The sequence below is a fragment of the Chanodichthys erythropterus genome, chromosome 15 (genome assembly GCF_024489055.1).
Source record: "Chanodichthys erythropterus isolate Z2021 chromosome 15, ASM2448905v1, whole genome shotgun sequence".
NCBI classification, from domain to species: Eukaryota; Metazoa; Chordata; class Actinopteri; order Cypriniformes; family Xenocyprididae; genus Chanodichthys; species Chanodichthys erythropterus.
In genome coordinates this window covers 32,973,491-32,992,217 of record NC_090235.1, presented here as the reverse complement: position 1 = coordinate 32,992,217, position 18,727 = coordinate 32,973,491, and the positions used below count along the sequence as shown (strand labels likewise).

At 38.9% G+C, this 18,727-nt stretch overlaps 1 protein-coding gene across 1 annotated transcript in view; it reads left to right on the top strand.

The window, feature by feature from the left end:
• Positions 1-735: 735 nt before the first annotated feature.
• The window catches only part of lrp12 (low density lipoprotein receptor-related protein 12), an 18,439-nt gene continuing 447 nt past the window's right edge, over positions 736-18,727 (top strand). Inside the window, exons 1-7 of the mRNA XM_067412076.1 lie at positions 736-1,648; positions 4,455-4,511; positions 5,337-5,472; positions 10,000-10,202; positions 12,990-14,091; positions 14,382-14,514; positions 16,840-18,727. The exon at positions 16,840-18,727 is cut by the window's right edge and continues 447 nt beyond it. Of these exons, the coding sequence (XP_067268177.1) occupies positions 1,582-1,648; positions 4,455-4,511; positions 5,337-5,472; positions 10,000-10,202; positions 12,990-14,091; positions 14,382-14,514; positions 16,840-17,763 (2,622 nt within the window). The 5' untranslated portion in view covers positions 736-1,581 and the 3' untranslated portion in view covers positions 17,764-18,727. The remainder of the gene's footprint in view (positions 1,649-4,454; positions 4,512-5,336; positions 5,473-9,999; positions 10,203-12,989; positions 14,092-14,381; positions 14,515-16,839) is intronic.

Below are 18,727 nucleotides of genomic sequence, written 5' to 3'. Positions count from 1 at the left end.
AAAGTCTAATTTTATTCAAATTTTAAAAAACGTCCCAACATTTCTGGAACTTGAGTTGTAAAACTCACATTTAAAACTGATATTATTACATTTAGTTGACTACATATTTTCATTTTTAACTATATATTTTCTTGCAGGGTTTAACATAGCTCATTTTATGGAAGAAAAGGGGCGATAGACTCTGCTCCTGGAGGGCTAGCATCCTGCAGAGCTTAGCTCCAACCCTGATCAAACACACCTGGAAAATCTAACAAAAGTCTTCAGGATTAAACAGAAAATTTACGTAAATTACATTATATGCTTGATAAGGGATGGAACTAAACACTACAGGACATTTGGACCCAAGGGCTAGAAATCCCCACCCCTGAGGTTGAAGATTCAGCAGTGTAAAGGTAAAAATACAATAAATTGATATGCCTCAATTTTAGGATACTTGAACATGTCATAAAATCCAAAATATATCAATATCATAAAATCCAAAATATATCAAATGTATTAAAATTCATTTGGTTATGTTTTACTTAGGTCCAGATGGTATAAAAAGTGATAGCCTATGAAATGCTGGACATTTTCCACTCTTGCCTGTTTTAGGGTTAATTTCACTTTCATCAATCATTGAATTAAACAAAGAAGGAAAGAACACTTCTACTGTGTGTTTGTGTGTGTGTGTGTGTGTGTGTGTGTGTGAGAGAGAGAGAGAGAGAGAGAGAGATGGTCAGAGGGGGAAGGGCTGGTTTGTGGTGGTAAATACCCGGCTGTAACAACACATAAACGATCGGAAAGGCCAAAATTCCGCATGTGGATTTCAGTTAGAGGAACAGACGAGGATGCTGTTGATTAAACCTGACGTCTAGTTTTCATTTTGATTTGGTCAAATTTTAGTTAGCGGCATCATGCTGTAGATCAATGTGTGGCTATATTTGTCTGGATTAGGGCTGTTTAGCACCTTTATACTCTTGGAATTAGCGCTTTCACGTCGGATCATCGATAGATTAGTGTTGATCTCGTCTCAGGCTTTTAAGGACACTGTTTGTGTATGTTTTAAAGAAGCTCGTGAGCTAAACAAAAGCGCTAGCGCAACCGGCTAACGTTAGTCAACACCGGTGCATCTAGTAATTTTATTTTGAAATCTGTCAATAATGGACATCGGAAAGGATTCAGCTGCTTTACTAATTAGATAAATGTCAATTTTACCCTAGAGATTCACTAAATGAATCAATGGGTTTGATATTAGTATGTTAGATTAGAGGTGTAGGTTGACATTAGCATTAGCCTGTTAGCATTAGCGACTCCTTTGTTGGGAAGACTGATTGTGGTTTCACCCACTTTGCTTTTTGTTGAGGGAAATTATCGCTTTTATTCAATCCTATTGATGATTTTATTGTTTATATATCGTTATCGTTTATCTAAGACGTTCGTTTGGCTTTAACATCAGTTTTATCAAGGTAGAAGTAGGAAACGAAAGGAAATGTTGGACAGCTCGTGTCTCTGGTAATACTTCTCTATAGAACAAACACATCTTTGTGTATAAACAGCGATACTAAAACTACAGAGTAGCACATTTTATCATTTAAATCTATTATGGCCTACATTTTGAACCTAAACAAGACCTGTTTGCTATGGACACATCTACTCTTCATTTTTATGGGTAAGCCACTTTTTTTACAGTTTGTGTACAAGACAGCTTTCTCCTATTTCTTTACTCAGAAATCTCCCTGTATATGTGTTTTCCTCAAATTATTATTGGTTATGTTAAAATAGCATTAATGTACTAATATAATTATTACATGCTTAATTATTGATTAGTGGTGTGATATTTCAGTACTACTACTTTAGGAAAAGAGTATGCTGCTATTCATTCACATACATTGAGGCTTCTCTAATGGTTAAATGGGGTTTGATTTAATTACTTCTATAGAAACTCTGACACGCTTTAAACATGTTGAGTGAATGTGATGACATGGCTTGTGCGTTTGAGATCAAATCTGGGTGAGTGAATGAAGGGGAACAAAGACTTCTATTGTTTACAGCATGTCTGTCCATCTCTGTGATTGAATCCCATCATCTTGACTGGAAACAAAACAAATTAATCCTTTTCCCTTTATTCTCTTGTTTTATTTCCCCTCCACTTCTGTTTATTTGCCCTGGTAGGGGATTTTCTAACATTTGCATTTCATGTTCTGAGGAATTCTTTTTTTCTCTCCCTTTCTTTCACTTTTATTTTTGAAGGGGTGTTTTTTATTGTGCAACATTAGCTGGAATGATACATCTGGAAGTTAATGCATTAACTAACTTTAACATTGAACAATATATTTTTACAGCATTTAACCATTGTTAATGCTAGTAAAGTGTTCTTTTTCATGTTAGTTCACAGTACATTAATGTTAACAGATGCAACCTTTGATTGTAAAAATGTATTAGTAAATTGAGATTAAATATAAATGAATGCTGTAGAAGTATTCTTCATTGTTAGTTCATGCTACCTAATGGGGTTAAGTAATGTTGACACATGAAACCTCAATGTAAAGTATTCCCTTTCTTATAGTTGGCCTTACACTATTTGATTATTTAAAGGGTTAGTTCACCCAAAAATGAAAATAATGTCATTTATTACTCACCCTCATGTCGGTTTACACCCGTAAGGCCTTCATTCATCTTCGGAGCTTTGAAATTAAGATATTTTTGACTAAATCCGATGGCTCAGTGAGGCCTGCATTCACAGCAATGACATTTCCTCTCTCAAGATCCATAAAGGTACTAAAGACATATTTAAAACGGTTCATGCGAGTTCAGTAGTTCTACCTTTTAATATTATAAAGCGACTAGACTAGATTGATAGATCCGAGTAACTGATTCGATTCGTAAAGCTCCGAAGCAGTGTTTTGAAATCGGCCCATCACTCTATTGTTGAAAAGTCATTATTTTGTTTTTTTTGGCACAGAAAAAAAAGTATTCTCGTCGCTTTATAATATTAAATTAGAACTACTGAACTCGCATTAACTGTTTTGAATATGTTTTTAGTACCTCTTTGGATCTTGAGAGAGGAAGTGTCATTGCTGTGAATGCAGGCCTCACTGAGCCATCGGATAATCGAAAATATCTTAATTTGTGTTCCGAAGATGAATGAAGACGTGGAACGATGTGAGAGTAATAAATTACATTATTTTCATTTTTGAGTGAACTAACCCTTTAACAGAAAAATCAGTGTAAAGTTTTATTAACACCACAATAGTTATTCAGGATTGCTTCTTAAGTATCATAAAGACCCATCCATCTGTTCCAGTTGTCAGATTTGTTGCTGGGGATCTTACAACTGACCTATTGAAATAGGCAAGCTAAAATATCCACCGTATCCATCAGTTGTTGCACATTTGTTGTATGGCAGAGGCCAGGTTTGCATGCCTGTGTTTGAATGTGGATGTTTTCTACTTTGCTGTGCTCCCATCATGCATTCAGCTGCTGTAAGCAAACAGACATAAGGGAATCCCCAACAGATGATCAGCAAGCAAACAATGAAGGCTCTTCAGGACTTACCTTTTTTGTGTTCATGCATACAGAAATGTAGTATATTGTAAATAGAACACCAACATTATACTGTAGAAATAGAGTAGTATGCTTTTGGATATAGCCAGAAATTTAATTTCTAAACCCTCAGTTATCTAAAAGTTCTCTTATGTGGTGTGTGTATAAATATGACCCGCATAACCCTTGGCTAATATTTTGACTTGTTCTAACTGATCGAAGCCATGTTTCAACTGCGTTGAAGGTAATACCTTTTTAACCACTAAACCTGAAAGACGGTACTTAAAATGTTACGACACATTCACTGTCAACCAAGTGATTCACTCTGGGATGAAAAACCTGGCTTAGTTTTGGTAAGCGTGTGGCAAATGGCCAACAGATTCAGTTTTATTTTCATATCTATTATTCCACTTTAAAAAATGTAGTAATGGAGGGAGTTTCCCTAAAATATATCACTATAATGATATTGTGATAAACACATATTGACTGGGAAAATACTTATATAAATTAGATACAGCAGAAACTCCCAGTCGGCCAATATTTTTTATTTTTTTTTTTGGGCACTGCTCCCTTTGCATTCTGATTTTGAAGTAAAGCATTGTGTATTCAGAATTACTGTGGGTGTTCGAACCAAATTTCTCTTTGTTACTTGAAATGTGGGAAGCATTCTGGGTCAGTCTGTTGCACACAACTGCGCTATTTTAAAATTGGTTTGGTTCTTACATTGTTCCAACTGTGGATGAAATTTAAACCATTGATTTTCAAAGGTCTGCTGCACACCAGATTAAGTTTAAAGGATCATGTCTTTGCTCCCTTTAGGTTTTCATCTACACATGTTGATTTCTGCAGCATCATATGCATCTTATTCAGTGGGAATAGGCTAACTGTTGTTGTTTTTTTTTTTTTGTTTTTTTTTTGGTGTGTTTTTACAGGAAATGCAGTTTCTTCGGAGCACAGCGAGAATGTATATGTATCTGGGATGTCAAACGGTAAAGTTCTGTTTTTCAGTTCACAGACCCAGTTTATAGATCTTGTTAATCTTCTGAGCAAAATACACTTAATCAGGTTAAACTCTGTGTGGGTGACTGATATCCAAAGCATTGAGTCCTCATACATAGCTTGTAGGGAGCTGTATGTCTTTTTTTTTTTTTTTTTTTTTTTTTAATAAAGGAATTTAAGGCATATAAAGGTTTTTGATATTTAGCCCAGATTAGTCTGCAACCCACATGTTACCTCTTGCCTGGCTAACTTTTAACTGAAAGCTTACTTGCTACGCTTTCATCCACCCCATTTCATTAGCAGGCAGCTGTATTTTTAGCATTGTTTTGATTGTGAGTTCTGGAACCCACATTATTAGGTTACATTGCAAATGTATTTAACAATTCACCATTTTGGTATCCACGCTGCCTTTAAGTCTAAAGCAGCATCATTTGTCATGGAAATATTTTGGAAACATTTATTCTGAATGATGTTAACATTTCTGCTGACATTCATTTCATTCACTACTAAAAAAGGACTAAAATGGTTTAAGCTAACTAAAAATGAACTTTTAGACAAAATATATATGGTATATATTTTTTCTTTTTTTTACTCTTGGAATCAATTATGAAATGTTCTGTCTGCTTTACATGAAGAGGGCTTTTTATATGGAGCATATGCAGTATAGCATGTCCAAATAAGTAATTTAAAGGTTTCATATTGGTTAAGAGATAGTTAACTTTGTTTTGGACAGTGCTACTGTGTATTAATCACCCATCATGTGCTTAAATGTGTGTGCAGGGTCCTAATATTTATGTTTTTGTGGTCTTCTCCAGCCTGTGGAGATGTAGCGGAGCAGATAAGGGCATCCAGTGGAGTGATAACCAGCCCTGGCTGGCCCTTTGAATACCCTTCTCGAATCAACTGCAGCTGGAACATCAGGGCCAATCCTGGAGAGATCATCACCATCAGGTAACACCTCACCACAATACAATACCACTATATATATATATATATATATATATATATATATATTATATATATATATATATATATATATATATATATATATATATATATATATATATATATAAAAATAAATTTATATAATGTATATAATTTTTTTTCGGCATCGGCCAATAAGTTTTCCTGTTTGGCGACGTGTCAGAAGCAGGACTTTTATTTTGACGTTGCTGAGAACGTCAGTGCCTGAGCACTATACTCCCATACTCTCTTCATTAGTTTACCGTCTCTGTTTAACATTCTTTTTAATACGTTATTAATTGAACTGTTAAAGGGTTCGTTCACCCAAAAATGAAAATGAAAGTACTCAGAACCCAGAATGCTGCGTCTCACCGCACTCTTTCATCTTGCACTGACAAATTCACTCAAAATTGTCAAATTACCCATCTTGTCGAGTATCAACGTAAACATAGTCGGTTATGTCTTAAGTGAACGTAAATGTGAGATAAGATGCGTGTAACAGTATATTGTATCTGTGCAGCTCTTAAAGTGACAGCAGCCTAATATTCCTGCTGCGGTCTGTTATGTTAAACAAAAGAAAGAAAAAAAATCTTGTGCTGTTCTTGATTGAATAAGTTTAATAAGGGTTAATCTATATTTATACAGTGAAGACTATGCAGTGATATTTTACATTTGATTATCATTTCTGTACCTAAATCTAGTTTAGACCTACATGAAAAACCTGGAAAGAAGATTTGTATGTGTTTGTTCTGTAGTATTTTTTTTTTTTTTGTGTGCCATTGCTCGTAATTGATTGTTCTTATTTTATTACTGACTAGTTATAAAATATTATTACTATTATTATTATTTTTGGTGTCATAACCTTATTTTTTAAGGTTACATGTAGGGCTGCACGATTAATTGCATGAGATTGTCATGCGTGTCTCGTCAGTAAAGCCGGTTCTGTGATTAGTGGTAAATGTCCATCACCTGCTTTCAAATGGAGCGGCACTTAATAGACAGAGCCGTAGTTCGCAGACAAGCTACGCAATATCGCGTTCATAATCGAAGGCGATTCATATCGATATTGAACGCGATATTGCGTGGCTTTTCAGTGATCTACGGCTCTGTCTATTAAATGCCGCTTCATTTGAAAGCAGGTGATTGTGATTTAGCTGTAATCAGGGAACCGGCTTTACTGACGAAAAGCGCGTGAGAATAGCATGCGATTAATCGTGCAGCCCTAGTTACATGTATAAAAAGAAACAACTAAAAGAATAACTTGGCCTATTTTATTTAAGTTATTTATTTTCTTGTGATGGGGCCAGTGAAAATTTTGGCAAGACAAGTAAAAAATTTGAACCAGAAAAAATAGTTAGTGTTGAGCTGTGCTTTATCCAGTTTCCCAGTGTGATATTTGTCATTTTCACTGTGCTGTATGTAAAATTGTGTCCTTCTCTTTATTTGAAGAAAAAAGGAAAAAAAAAAAAGATTCCTAGTGTGCACAAACTTACCAGATTACGGAGTGCCCTTTTTTTTTTTTTCTTAGTTTTTATTTGTGAAAATACTGTAATAGGATTAGGGGTCGACCAATTATCGTCCTGGGGCGTGTTTCCCAAAGCGAACTATGGTCGCAAGTTCCGTCGTTACCAATAGAGTTCAATGGGACTTACAACCATAGTTCACCAACGATGCTTTCGGGAAACTCACCCCTGGCCGATTATCGGCACTGATATTAAGCATTTTTATGGTTATTGGTATCGGTCATTTTCAAAAACGATTTGCCGATAAAATAATTTAATTTTGAAATGCGCTATTTAGCTCTGATGCAGCCACCTCTGTCTGAACGCACCACTCTGTGGCCTAGAGCAAACTTCGTCCACTGCCCATCTGATTTGTTGGGAGTTGCAAGTCCGGCCAATCAGCGTGGAAGGGTCTATGCCAAAACCAGATTGTCAATCAAACCATGTGGGTGGGGCTTAGCGCAATTCTACGTCACAGTGAGAGCAATCTTAGAACAGGGCGTTCTGAGACAGTGCTTATGAATTATTGAGATTGTAAAAAAACCACTGTGTGGATTTTTCTCATTCTAGGGTGGTTTTGCTCACACACTGCCAACACACATTTATGGTCAAACACCATGTAAAAGTGAATTTTGCATAATAGGTGCCCTTTAAGGCAGCAGCAGACGTTGCTGAAGTTGCAATAAATTACAATCGACTACACTGAAGTTGCAAAACACTTCAATATAATCAGGACCTGAATTCCGGCGTGGGATTGCGCATAATTCTACACATTCCCGCAGCTTTCGCAATTATTAAGCAGGAAATTTACAGAAGTTCAAGAAGTTATACAGGTGCTGGTCATATAATTAGAATATCGTGCAAAAGTTCATTTTTTTTTTATTGTAAATTATTTTTAAAAATGAAACTTTCATATATTCTATGTTCCCTTTTTTTTTTTTTTTTTTTTTTTTAATTATGATGATTGGAGCGTACAGCTCATGAAAGTCCAAAATCCAGTATCTCAAAATATTAGAATACTTCCTAAGATCAATCAAAAAATGGATTTTCAAAACAGAAAAGTTCAAGTTCTTTAAAGTATGTTCATTTGTACACTCAATACTTGGTCGGCAGCACATATTACAGCAAATGACTTGCCCCTAGCACAAATTACAGCATCAGTGAGGTGTGGCATGGAAGTGATCAGCCTGTGGCACTGCTGAGGCACTATTGAGCCTTCAGATCATCTGTATTGTTGGATCGACTGTTTCTCATCTTTCTCTTGAAAATATCCCATAGATTCAGGGGTCAGGCATGTTGGCTGGCCAATAAAACACAGTAATATCATGGTCAGCAAACTACTTTGAAGTGGTTTTTGCACTGTGGGCAGGTGCTAAAGTCCTGCTAGAAAAGGAAATCAGCATCTCCATAAAGCTTGTCAGCAGATGGAAGCATAAAGTGCTCCCAAATCTCCTGGAAGATGGCTACATTGACTTTGCACTTGATAAAACACAATGGACCAACACCAGCAGATGTCACAGCCCCCCAAATCATTACTAACTTCAGAAACTTCCCACTAGACTTCAAGCAGCTTGGATTCTGTGCCTCTCCAGTCTTCCTTCAGACTCTGGGACCATGATTTCAACATGAAATGCAAAATTTACTTTTATCTGAAAAAAAGAGGACTTTCGACCACTGCTCACTGTCCAGTTCTTTTTCTCCTTAGCCCAGGTAAGATGATTCTGATGTTGTTTCTGTTTCAGAAGTGGCATGGTAGTCTTTTTCCTGAAGATGTCTTGAGTGTGGTGACTCTTGATGTGCTGACTCCGGCTTCATTTGACTCATTGTGAAGCTCTCCCAAGTGTCTGAATCGGCTTTACTTGACAGTATTCTCAAGCTTGTGGTCATCCCTGTTGCTTGTGCACCTTTGCCTACCCAATTTCTTCCTTCTAGTCAACTTTGCATTTAATATGCTTTGATACATCACTCTGTAAACAGCCACCACATTCAGTAATGACCTTCTGTGACTTACTCTCTTTGTGGAGGGTGTCAATGATTGTCTCCTGGACCATTGCCAAGTCAGCAGTCTTCCCCATTAGTGTGGTTTCAAAGAACAAGAGATACCCAGAATTTAAAATGTAGGGATGGTCATTTAATGAAACTCAAATGTAAATATTCTAATCTTTTGAGATACTGGATTTTGGACTTTCATTAGCTGTACGCTCTCATCAACAAATTAAAAAAAAAAAAAAAAAAAAAAAAGACTTTTGAAATGTTTTACTTTACATGTAGGGAATCTAGAATATAAAGTTTCAAGTTTTACAATAAAAAAATGAGAACTTTTTCACGATATTCTAATTATATGACCAGCACCTATATATCGCCATCGGCCACCCTACACTAAGATATTGACATCTGCCATCAAAAAATTAAAAATGTGTTTTTTTTTTTTTTGTTTTTTTTTGTTTTTTGTTTTTTTCTTCACTTACTTGACACCTCAAACAATCTCCCTTTGAAATGATTCTATATTTCTGTATTTGTTCTGCATCTGTTCTATTCTTGTACAGCCTGTTTGCCTCAATCAGAGCATTTGTTTGTGTCTTTATCCAAGAATGGTGTCCATGGTTACATGGCACAGAAATAGAACCAATGGTTATTTTTTTCCACAGGATGTGATTTTTGTGGTAAACACAACAATTCACTAATTCTGCCAATGGGAGCTGCTGGGAGATGATTGGTCCAGTTTTCAGCGAGACATGTGGCCCACATACACCTCGTCCTTTTTAAAATGTCTTTAGTTTGGTAGAGCTTTTCCCAGCATCGTGTTTCTTTTGTACTATTTAATAATATATCTGGAAGTCATGATCTGTTGCAGTTTGAGACATAGGATGCAACAAGACATAACCCTTTATCTAATGTCAGTTAACTCATTAAATTATTAATGAGCTGTTTATCTTATTGATTACAGGGATGCTGTTTATACTGTTGTGCACATACCTGATGTTCTTGTACTTAAAACTGGTTGTATTTTTAGTTTTCAGGACTTTGAAATTCAGAGCTCGCACCGATGTGGTTTAGACTGGATCTCCATTGGCACCTACAAGAACCTAGATGGGTACCGGGCCTGTGGCTCATCTATTCCGGCCCCATACATTTCCTCTCAGGATCACGTGTGGATCAAGTTCCACTCTGATGACAGCATGACTGGAAAGGGCTTCAGGCTCTCTTACATAACAGGTAGACTTGCTATTTATATCCCTTTAAATACTGCTGCATCACAGAGGATGCAGTTACGTAGATGCCTTTAACACTGCGTGGCACTGCCACGCAACACTTGTTAATTGTCTCTTGCCTCTCTCATAGGCTGCGTTTACACTGCAGGTCTAGATGCCCAATTTTGATCTGTTGGCTCCGTATTTTTGTGTTGACCAGCTTACGCCTTTTAAAAGTGACCCATATCCGTTATCTGCATTTACTCTATACACTTGGCGAAACAACCCAAGATAGACGTACTGACCTGGAAAAGCTTAGGCTAAAAAGGAAGAAAAAAGGGTGTGATTTGCAATGGATGCAGACAAAATTATATTACAAGCTTTTGCTTTTCACACCATCTTTAAAGGTCAGGAAAACATTGCTCTCTTAAGGTGGAGAAAAAGAGGAGAGTCCTTGCAGTCTGGGTGAATGTAGCTGCTCTAATAGCTGTGGTTGGTGTCCACCTGAGTTGACCTCATTCGCCACCGTCATTGAATATCTGATTTATCTGCTTACCTGGCAGACGCAAATGCACGTATCCGATGCATATCAGATTTATTTCCACATATGAATGAGGCCTGAAACTGATCTGAGAATATCGAATCGGTGTACTTTTTTTCCTGCTTGCAAGTTTGTGGGTCATATCCGATCTGTGCCACCTGGGAGAATAAAAAATGGAATTGGGTCACTTGAACCATGTAATGTGAATGTGGGCAAATTGTATTTGGTTAATTGAAATAGCCATGCTTTTCAAGAACAGGTTAACTTGGCTTTGTTCTTGAATCAGTTTTTTTTTTTTCTTGCTATAGCAAGCACTCACTATTGTCACTTGCTCAAAATTAAGTTTGAGGGGTTTTGAAAAACCTCCCAACTAGAGTTGTCAAAAGTACTGACTTTGGTACCTATCGGTACTGAAATTTTAAAAATGTGACGTTTTTAGTGCTGTTGAGCGGATTCGTAAATGCCTCTGATTGGCCATTGTGTTGATAGGCTCATCGGATATGTCTGTCATTGGCTACAATGATCAACGCATGGAAGTGTTTGAATTTGAAAGCGGGAGCGTTTGAAAGCAAGCGTCTATTTATCCGTGATAGACACCTGGGGCCTGCCCTGTACCGTGATGGTAGTTGAACAAACTCAGGGTTATATGATTAGTTTTGAGTTGACAACCAAACCACTCCAATCCGGCTTTGCTGGTACCATGATGCTGATCATCAACTTTCTCTGTCAACTCAGGCTTTGATCCTGAGTTTGTGGAGCGCGTGCATATGAATCTGTGACATCAGTGATGAACAGCCAGTTACATGCCTTGCAACAGAGATAAACTGATTCGCTTCTTACGAGAGAGCCAGCGTGATTCAAAACTCTTTTGCTGAAAATGAAGAATTTAAGCTTCATGGTACAGGCCTGCTTTCAAACGCTCCCATGTGTATCTGTGTAAGCGCTTGGTGAAGAGCGTCATTGATGACTATTTACATTGTTTTTACAGCATTGATCATTGAAGCCAATCGCAGACATATCCGATGAGCCATGAACTCAGTGGCCAATCAGAGGTGTTTATGAATCCGCTCAACAGCGCACAAAACATCACATTTTTAAAATTTCAGTATCGACTAGCTCTACTCCCAACCCTATCATTTCAACTCGGCCAGTGATAAAATGGGATTAGAGCTCACAGGCTTGCATTGATTAAGTGAAATAAGTCCTGTCTAGAGACCAGAATATCATTGACACTTTAGGGTTTGGCTATTTAGACTTAATGCTAACTATAGATTAGGCCTGCACGATAAATCGTTATAAAATCGCGATCTCGATTCACCCTGTTCACGATTTAATTTTTAAATGACTTCGATTTAAAAAAAAAAAAAAAAAAAAAAATCAGCCATCAGACGCGAATTCGCCTCATTCGCGCGTCAGCCAGAGATTTATGACACAAGTTCATACTTCAGACAGGAATAAAAAGGACCTCGCTTGGAAGAGTGTCGGTGAGGAGATTGGGCTACCTGGTAAGTTGTAAATACACATTTCACTTTCGAGTCACGTACACGTTTATCGACCCGCAGCCTTCCCGCGACGCTGACCCCTACGCCGCTGTTCTGCTCTCCAGAGCAAATACAAAGCGGTATCTCTCTCGATGAACGCACGATCAACATCAGCCATCTTGCAAACAGACAACCGCCTAGCACTTGCACCTCCCACAAGAAGCGGATTTCGCCTCGGACGCGTGTCAATTTCGCTTCAAACGCTTGTTTTTACGCGCGTCTATTTCGCTCTAGACGCGCGAATGCATTCAAAATGTTCAAGCGGCAAACTAGACGCGGTAGACGCGAATTTGACGCTCTATTCGCGTTTGGTGTGAACGCTAGTCTCGTGTTTCACTCGTCGAGCGAGCGCGGTAGTTCTATTCATTGAAGCCTCTATGTTTACAGGCTTGTGGTGATGTGCAATGTTCTATAGGTGCCAAAACAAATATTTTTGGTACTTCCAATTTGTTTTGTTTTGTCATGGTTCATGTGTGCAATAAAAATTACATTTCATGAGAAAAAAAAATCGTTGTAGAGAATCGTGATATCAATTCTAAGCTAAAAAATCGTGATTCATATTTTTCCCAGAATCGTGCAGGCCTACTATAGATGTAGATCTTAGACTTACCTATGGCTGTTGCATGTTATAAACATCCTCTGAAACAAATCTTCTAAAAATGTATAAATCAAACATTACTGCTAATGCTTATGTCCATCCAAAAACGTAATATCTCTTTGTAATTTGTAGGGAAATCAGAAGAAGCCAGTTGCAAGCCTGACCAATTCCACTGTGCTAATGGGAAGTGTATCCCGGAGTCATGGAAGTGTAACACCATGGATGAATGTGGCGATAACTCCGACGAGGAGCTGTGCGTACAGCCAAACCCCTCCGCGTTCTTCTCCTTCCAACCCTGCGCCTTTAACCAGTTCCCTTGTCTCTCACGCTACACCCGTGTTTACACCTGTCTGCCAGAATCCCTCAAATGTGATGGTAGCATTGACTGTCAAGACTTGGGTGATGAGATCGACTGCGACGTACCCACCTGTGGCGAATGGCTGCGCAATTTCTACGGTACTTTCAGCTCACCCAACTATCCTGACTTTTATCCGCCTGGTAGTAACTGCACCTGGCTGATCGACACTGGTGACCACCGTAAGGTTATCTTACGCTTCATGGACTTCAAGCTGGATGGCACAGGTTATGGTGATTATGTTAAAGTCTACGATGGATTAGAGGAGAACCCAAGGCGTCTGTTGCGTGTGTTGACGGCATTTGACTCTCGAGCCCCTGTAGCGGTGGTGTCATCTTCAGGACAGCTTCGGATACACTTTTATGCAGACAAAATCAATGCAGCTCGAGGCTTTAATGTTACATATCAAGTAGATGGCTTCTGTTTGCCTTGGGAAATCCCATGTGGAGGGAACTGGGGTTGCTACACTGAACAACAGCGCTGTGACGGCTACTGGCACTGTCCCAATGGCAGGGACGAGCTCAACTGCAGCAACTGCCAGGAGGATGAGTTCCCATGCTCACGAAACGGTGCCTGCTACCCACGTTCTGACCGGTGCAACTACCAGAACCGTTGCCCAAATGGCTCTGATGAGAAGAACTGTTTTTTCTGCCAACCTGGAAACTTCCACTGCAAGAACAACCGCTGTGTTTTTGAAAGCTGGGTGTGTGATGCACAAGACGACTGTGGGGATGGAAGTGATGAAGAGAGCTGTCCAGTAATTGTACCCACACGAGTAATTACTGCCGCTGTAATCGGGAGTCTGATCTGCGGCCTGCTGCTTGTCATTGCTCTGGGCTGCACCTGCAAATTGTATTCACTCAGGATGTTTGAGCGCAGGTAAGTGAGTGGCCAGACTACGGGGCCGTTTACAAGACACCATTTTCAACTAAAAATGGATAACTTTTTATGCGTTTTAGTACATTTACATGACAACAGCGTTTTGGGGGCCTGAAAATGCAAACTTTTGAAAACGATACCATTATCGTCTCTCTGTAAACTCCTTTTTTGTAGATCGTTGTCGTGTAAAACGTACCCTTGAGCTAAATAATTTTTTCCTAACAATCAGTGTATGCTTCTGTGACTGTTCTCTTGTCAACTACCAATTAATGGGTTGGTGGTTCTTGCAGGTCATTTGAGACTCAGCTTTCTAGAGTGGAAGCTGAGTTACTGAGAAGAGAAGCCCCTCCCTCATATGGGCAGCTGATTGCTCAAGGACTGATCCCCCCAGTGGAAGATTTTCCTGTCTGCTCTGGAAATCAGGTAAGAAGACCAATTAGTTTACCGAATTAACCTTAAAATCCTTACATTTTACATATCCTTACGTAAGTAATTATAAGTAGGCCTACTTCTAAAAATAATTTACAAATTGAAAAAAATAAAATAAAACAATTGTGTTAAGAATTTTAAACTAATATAACTTTAAAACATACAAGCAAGTAGCAAATAATAAAGAGGAGCAACAGAACATATTACAAGCAATAAACAAAAGTGCTTTTCAGTATTTTAGATTGTTTACTGTCGTTTGATTGTTACATCATAGACAGCGGGAGATCTAATAAGTTAAATTCACGCATGGATCTTTTGAAATGCAAGTAATGCGGTTTGTCCTGTCAATTTAATCCCTTAAGACAAAATTGGCTGTGTTTACATTAATTTTGCATCATAAAACCATTTTGAGACGCAAGCATATGAAACCACTTACACAGAGTCACACGCAGCCGCATGCGTGAGCACTCTTGACAAACAGAGTCAGCATTTGAAATGGAAAGCAGCTTTCTGTAAGTGAGTTTCATATTTTAAATGTATACAAGTGCTCTGCATTCCAAATGACATAAATTATACTTTTGTAATGAAAGTACCGACGGACGAGACCGCGCACAGCAACATCATAGCACGCGTCTCTCACAGTGCATCCTGTGCAGTGAAGCTTGCGAATGTCATTGTAATTCGCTTCAACTTTTCCGAACTTTATGAATGATTATTTTGCGGAAGGTTCGAGTGATGTATGTGTGTGAGGAATTGGAAGCATACAGGTAGAATATGGGTGTTCCTAAAGCACACTCTTCGTCATCGCACATCTGAATAAAATCTAAGCTCAGAATCGATTCTGAAATTATTAGAACCGATCCAAAATCGTTGCAGAGAGAATCTCGATGCATCATTGGATCAAATTATTTATTTATTTTCCCTCCCACCCATAATACACAAAGTACAATAACTATATTAGCATCCACAACAATGCACTATAATGCTTTGTATTATATAGGCCCCGATGTACTCACAACAGAGTTCTTCGTTTAGGGGTAAAAAGACGTTTGAAATACGTGAGCAGTGATATACTGTTAGCGAACATCCAACACTGCTGAGAGCGATTGGTTAGATGAATATGCAAAAATGTGCTGCGTGCTTTACACACAACAAAAATGAGAAAACATCAAGCATTTTTTTTTTTTGTTTTTTTTAAAGGCATAAGAAAAGCATCTGATCAAAGCAATGTGGATGTTTGCACGTTTTTTTTTTACATTTAATTATATAGCACTTTATACAATAGATTGCTTAAAAGCATGCAGCTTTATAGTATTTAACATGAAAAACGGTCTTAGTGTCTCATTTTATCATAGGTACAACTTCATTTTCTACTATAAAGCGACTCTCCAGTGTGTTTGTGTTTTTGCCCGCGGACGTCTGACCTTGATGGACTCAACAAAAGAAATTAAATTAACCAGAAAAGTTCCACATGAAAGCAGGCGGAGCCTCAACACACCTACCTTTTACGTAATCACCATGGACCAATGGGAATTCAAAAGTGTTTACCACCTTGTGCAAACTTTTCCGGAAAGTTCGCTTTTGCAAGCCGTTTCGAACTCAAGAACACATAACGAGCTTCATCTTGGCCTGATTTTGTTCAAAATTGTCATATCAGTTTGTTCCTTGATTTTACTTCAAGTATATCGTGGCCACAAGCTCACGTTATGTCGTCTGCCGCCTTTAATGCTTTCGCTCAGTGGATTTTTTTTTATTTTTTTTTTATTATTAATAATATTAATAATAATAATATTATTGTTCAGCTGGAAAAAAAAAAACATTCTGAAACTTATTCCAAATATATAATTCCGTTGTGTTGTGTGGAATTTCCTTTTGTCACAAAATTAGAACAGTTATTAAACCTTTAGTTATCATCCTTGGTGTGAACGGGCCTTTAGTCTTTGGATTGAGGCAAAAGAATTTATGGTTGTTCCTCCTCCATGTTTGGGCAGAAACTACTATGTCTATTCATGCCCAAAAGCAAAGTTTTGCTGTTTAGACCTGAAGCTCCAGGGGTTTCAGTTGGCATTAAAGAGGAATTTTTGTATAATGTCACTTACCCACTCACCAATGTCTCCATTTTATTTGATGTGTTGGGTAAATGTTACCACACAAAATGAATATTGATAAGCCAAGCCTGTCATCTCTATAACAGACTTGGTAAATTTGCACAAAGGTGCTATCTGACTGATCTCGAGATTTTCCCAGACAATAGAAAGCATGATGTTTGTCCTCCATGTTATGGCTGACATTAGGTAACACTCCCTGTTGTTCTTTCAGGCATCTGTTTTAGAAAACCTAAGACTGGCAGTTCGTTCTCAGCTGGGATTCACCTCAATCCGACTCCCCACCACAGGGCGCCATGGCAACATCTGGAGACGCCTGTTCAATTTCACACGTTCACGGCGATCTGGTTCTCTTGCGCTAGTGTCTGCAGACACTGAAGAGGGTACTGATGGCAATGCCTCGGCACGTGAGCCGGAGAGGCTTGGCTCTCACCGTGGACTCTTGCCATTGGACTCCGATGACACAGACACTGAAAGTGACCACCATCCCCGCAGGGATGTCCCCGGAGCTGTTGGAGGCCTGATGGCCCCACTACCACAGAAAACTCCCCCTACAACAGCTGTGGAAGCCATCGTCTCGGTGTCTGCCAGCTCTGCCCCACTGGTCAGCCGAGAGAGCAGCATCTCTGAGAGTATCTCAGAAAGTTCTGGAGTAACTGGACCTCCGTGTACTACTACTACTACTTCTGCAAGGAGCCCCTTCAGCAGTGCTTTAAGCCGGGTCACCCGCAGCCTGCGCTGGATTCGTTTCTCTCTAGGTCGCTCTGGTGACGGAGGGTCAAGTGGCATTGGGCAGAATCACAGCCCTCTGCGGCAACTGGAGCAAGGAAGTGCGGGCTGTACTGGTGTCGGGATTAGGGGTGAGGACGAGGATGACGTGGAGCTCCTCATTCCTGTCTCAGACGCCGGCTCCCTGGACAGTGATGAGAGCTCCAGGCCCCTGCTGGAACAAGGCCTGGAGCAGGCTTTTGTGCCCCACCTCGCCCCCACTGCCGTCTCTCTCAGAGGCCGGCTGGTGGGTAGGGACGGCCCCTGTGAACACTGTGGAATTGTCCATACGGCGCAGATCCCAGACGCTTGTCTGGAGGCGACGGCAAAAACAGAAACTAGTGATGATGAGTCACTGCTGCTCTGTTAAGACTCAGAAGAACTACCCATATGACTAAAATGCCCCTGCTCACAGCTTGCCATTTCTGTTAACGCCCCCTAGTGGAGCGAAAGTGGAATGTCTTTAGACACGTGTCCTCTTATAAAACGAAGAGCTTCAGAAATCAGGTACTTTTAAAGACCAGTCTGTAAAAATCATACAGAGTACGAGAACTCCCCAATCCCACTGTCCCTTCCACTGTGCAATATTAGTATTCATTGAGATGTTTACCAGGTCAAAGTCTATTTTTCTGAAGAGTCAAATTAAGCTCACATAGAATAGAGAGTGGGCCGTTCTGCAGTTCTCAGTATGGGAAAGCAGCACAAACAAATGCATCTATCCTGGACAGTTTGGAACAGTGAAAGACTGAACACATCCGAGCCCTCGGAGAGATTTGTTATCTAACCTTTTAATTTATTTGTACATTTGATGTCACATATGTTTTATTAAAGGAATGGTTGACCCAAAAACTCACTCAACCTCATGTTGTTCCAAACATAATATTTGCGGAGTTATTTTGAATAATGTCCTCAAAGCTTTTTTCTATACAGTTAAAGTGAATAGTGACGGGCTGTCAGGCGTCTAAAACGATGATAAAACGGCACATGCGCATATGGCGTATAAAGGTACGTTGTGTTAGATTTGGCATCAAATGCCATTGGTTCTGGTTTATTGGGTGGGGGCGATTTTTAACTATTAACGCAAAGTCATATGGACTTATTTCAGGGTTCTTTTTTGTTCCTATTGTATGGAAAAGAGTGGCTTGGACATTCTGCAAAGTTTTTTTATTTTAGGAGTAAAAAAAATATCCTTCAAAGTAATTTTGTATTTCATAGAAGAAAGTCAGATGGGTTTGGAACAAATGAACAAATGACAGAATTTTCCTTTTGAGTAAAATTATTCTTTTAACTACTTGCAAAAATTTGGATATCGAACAAAAGTTTGGTACGTTCAT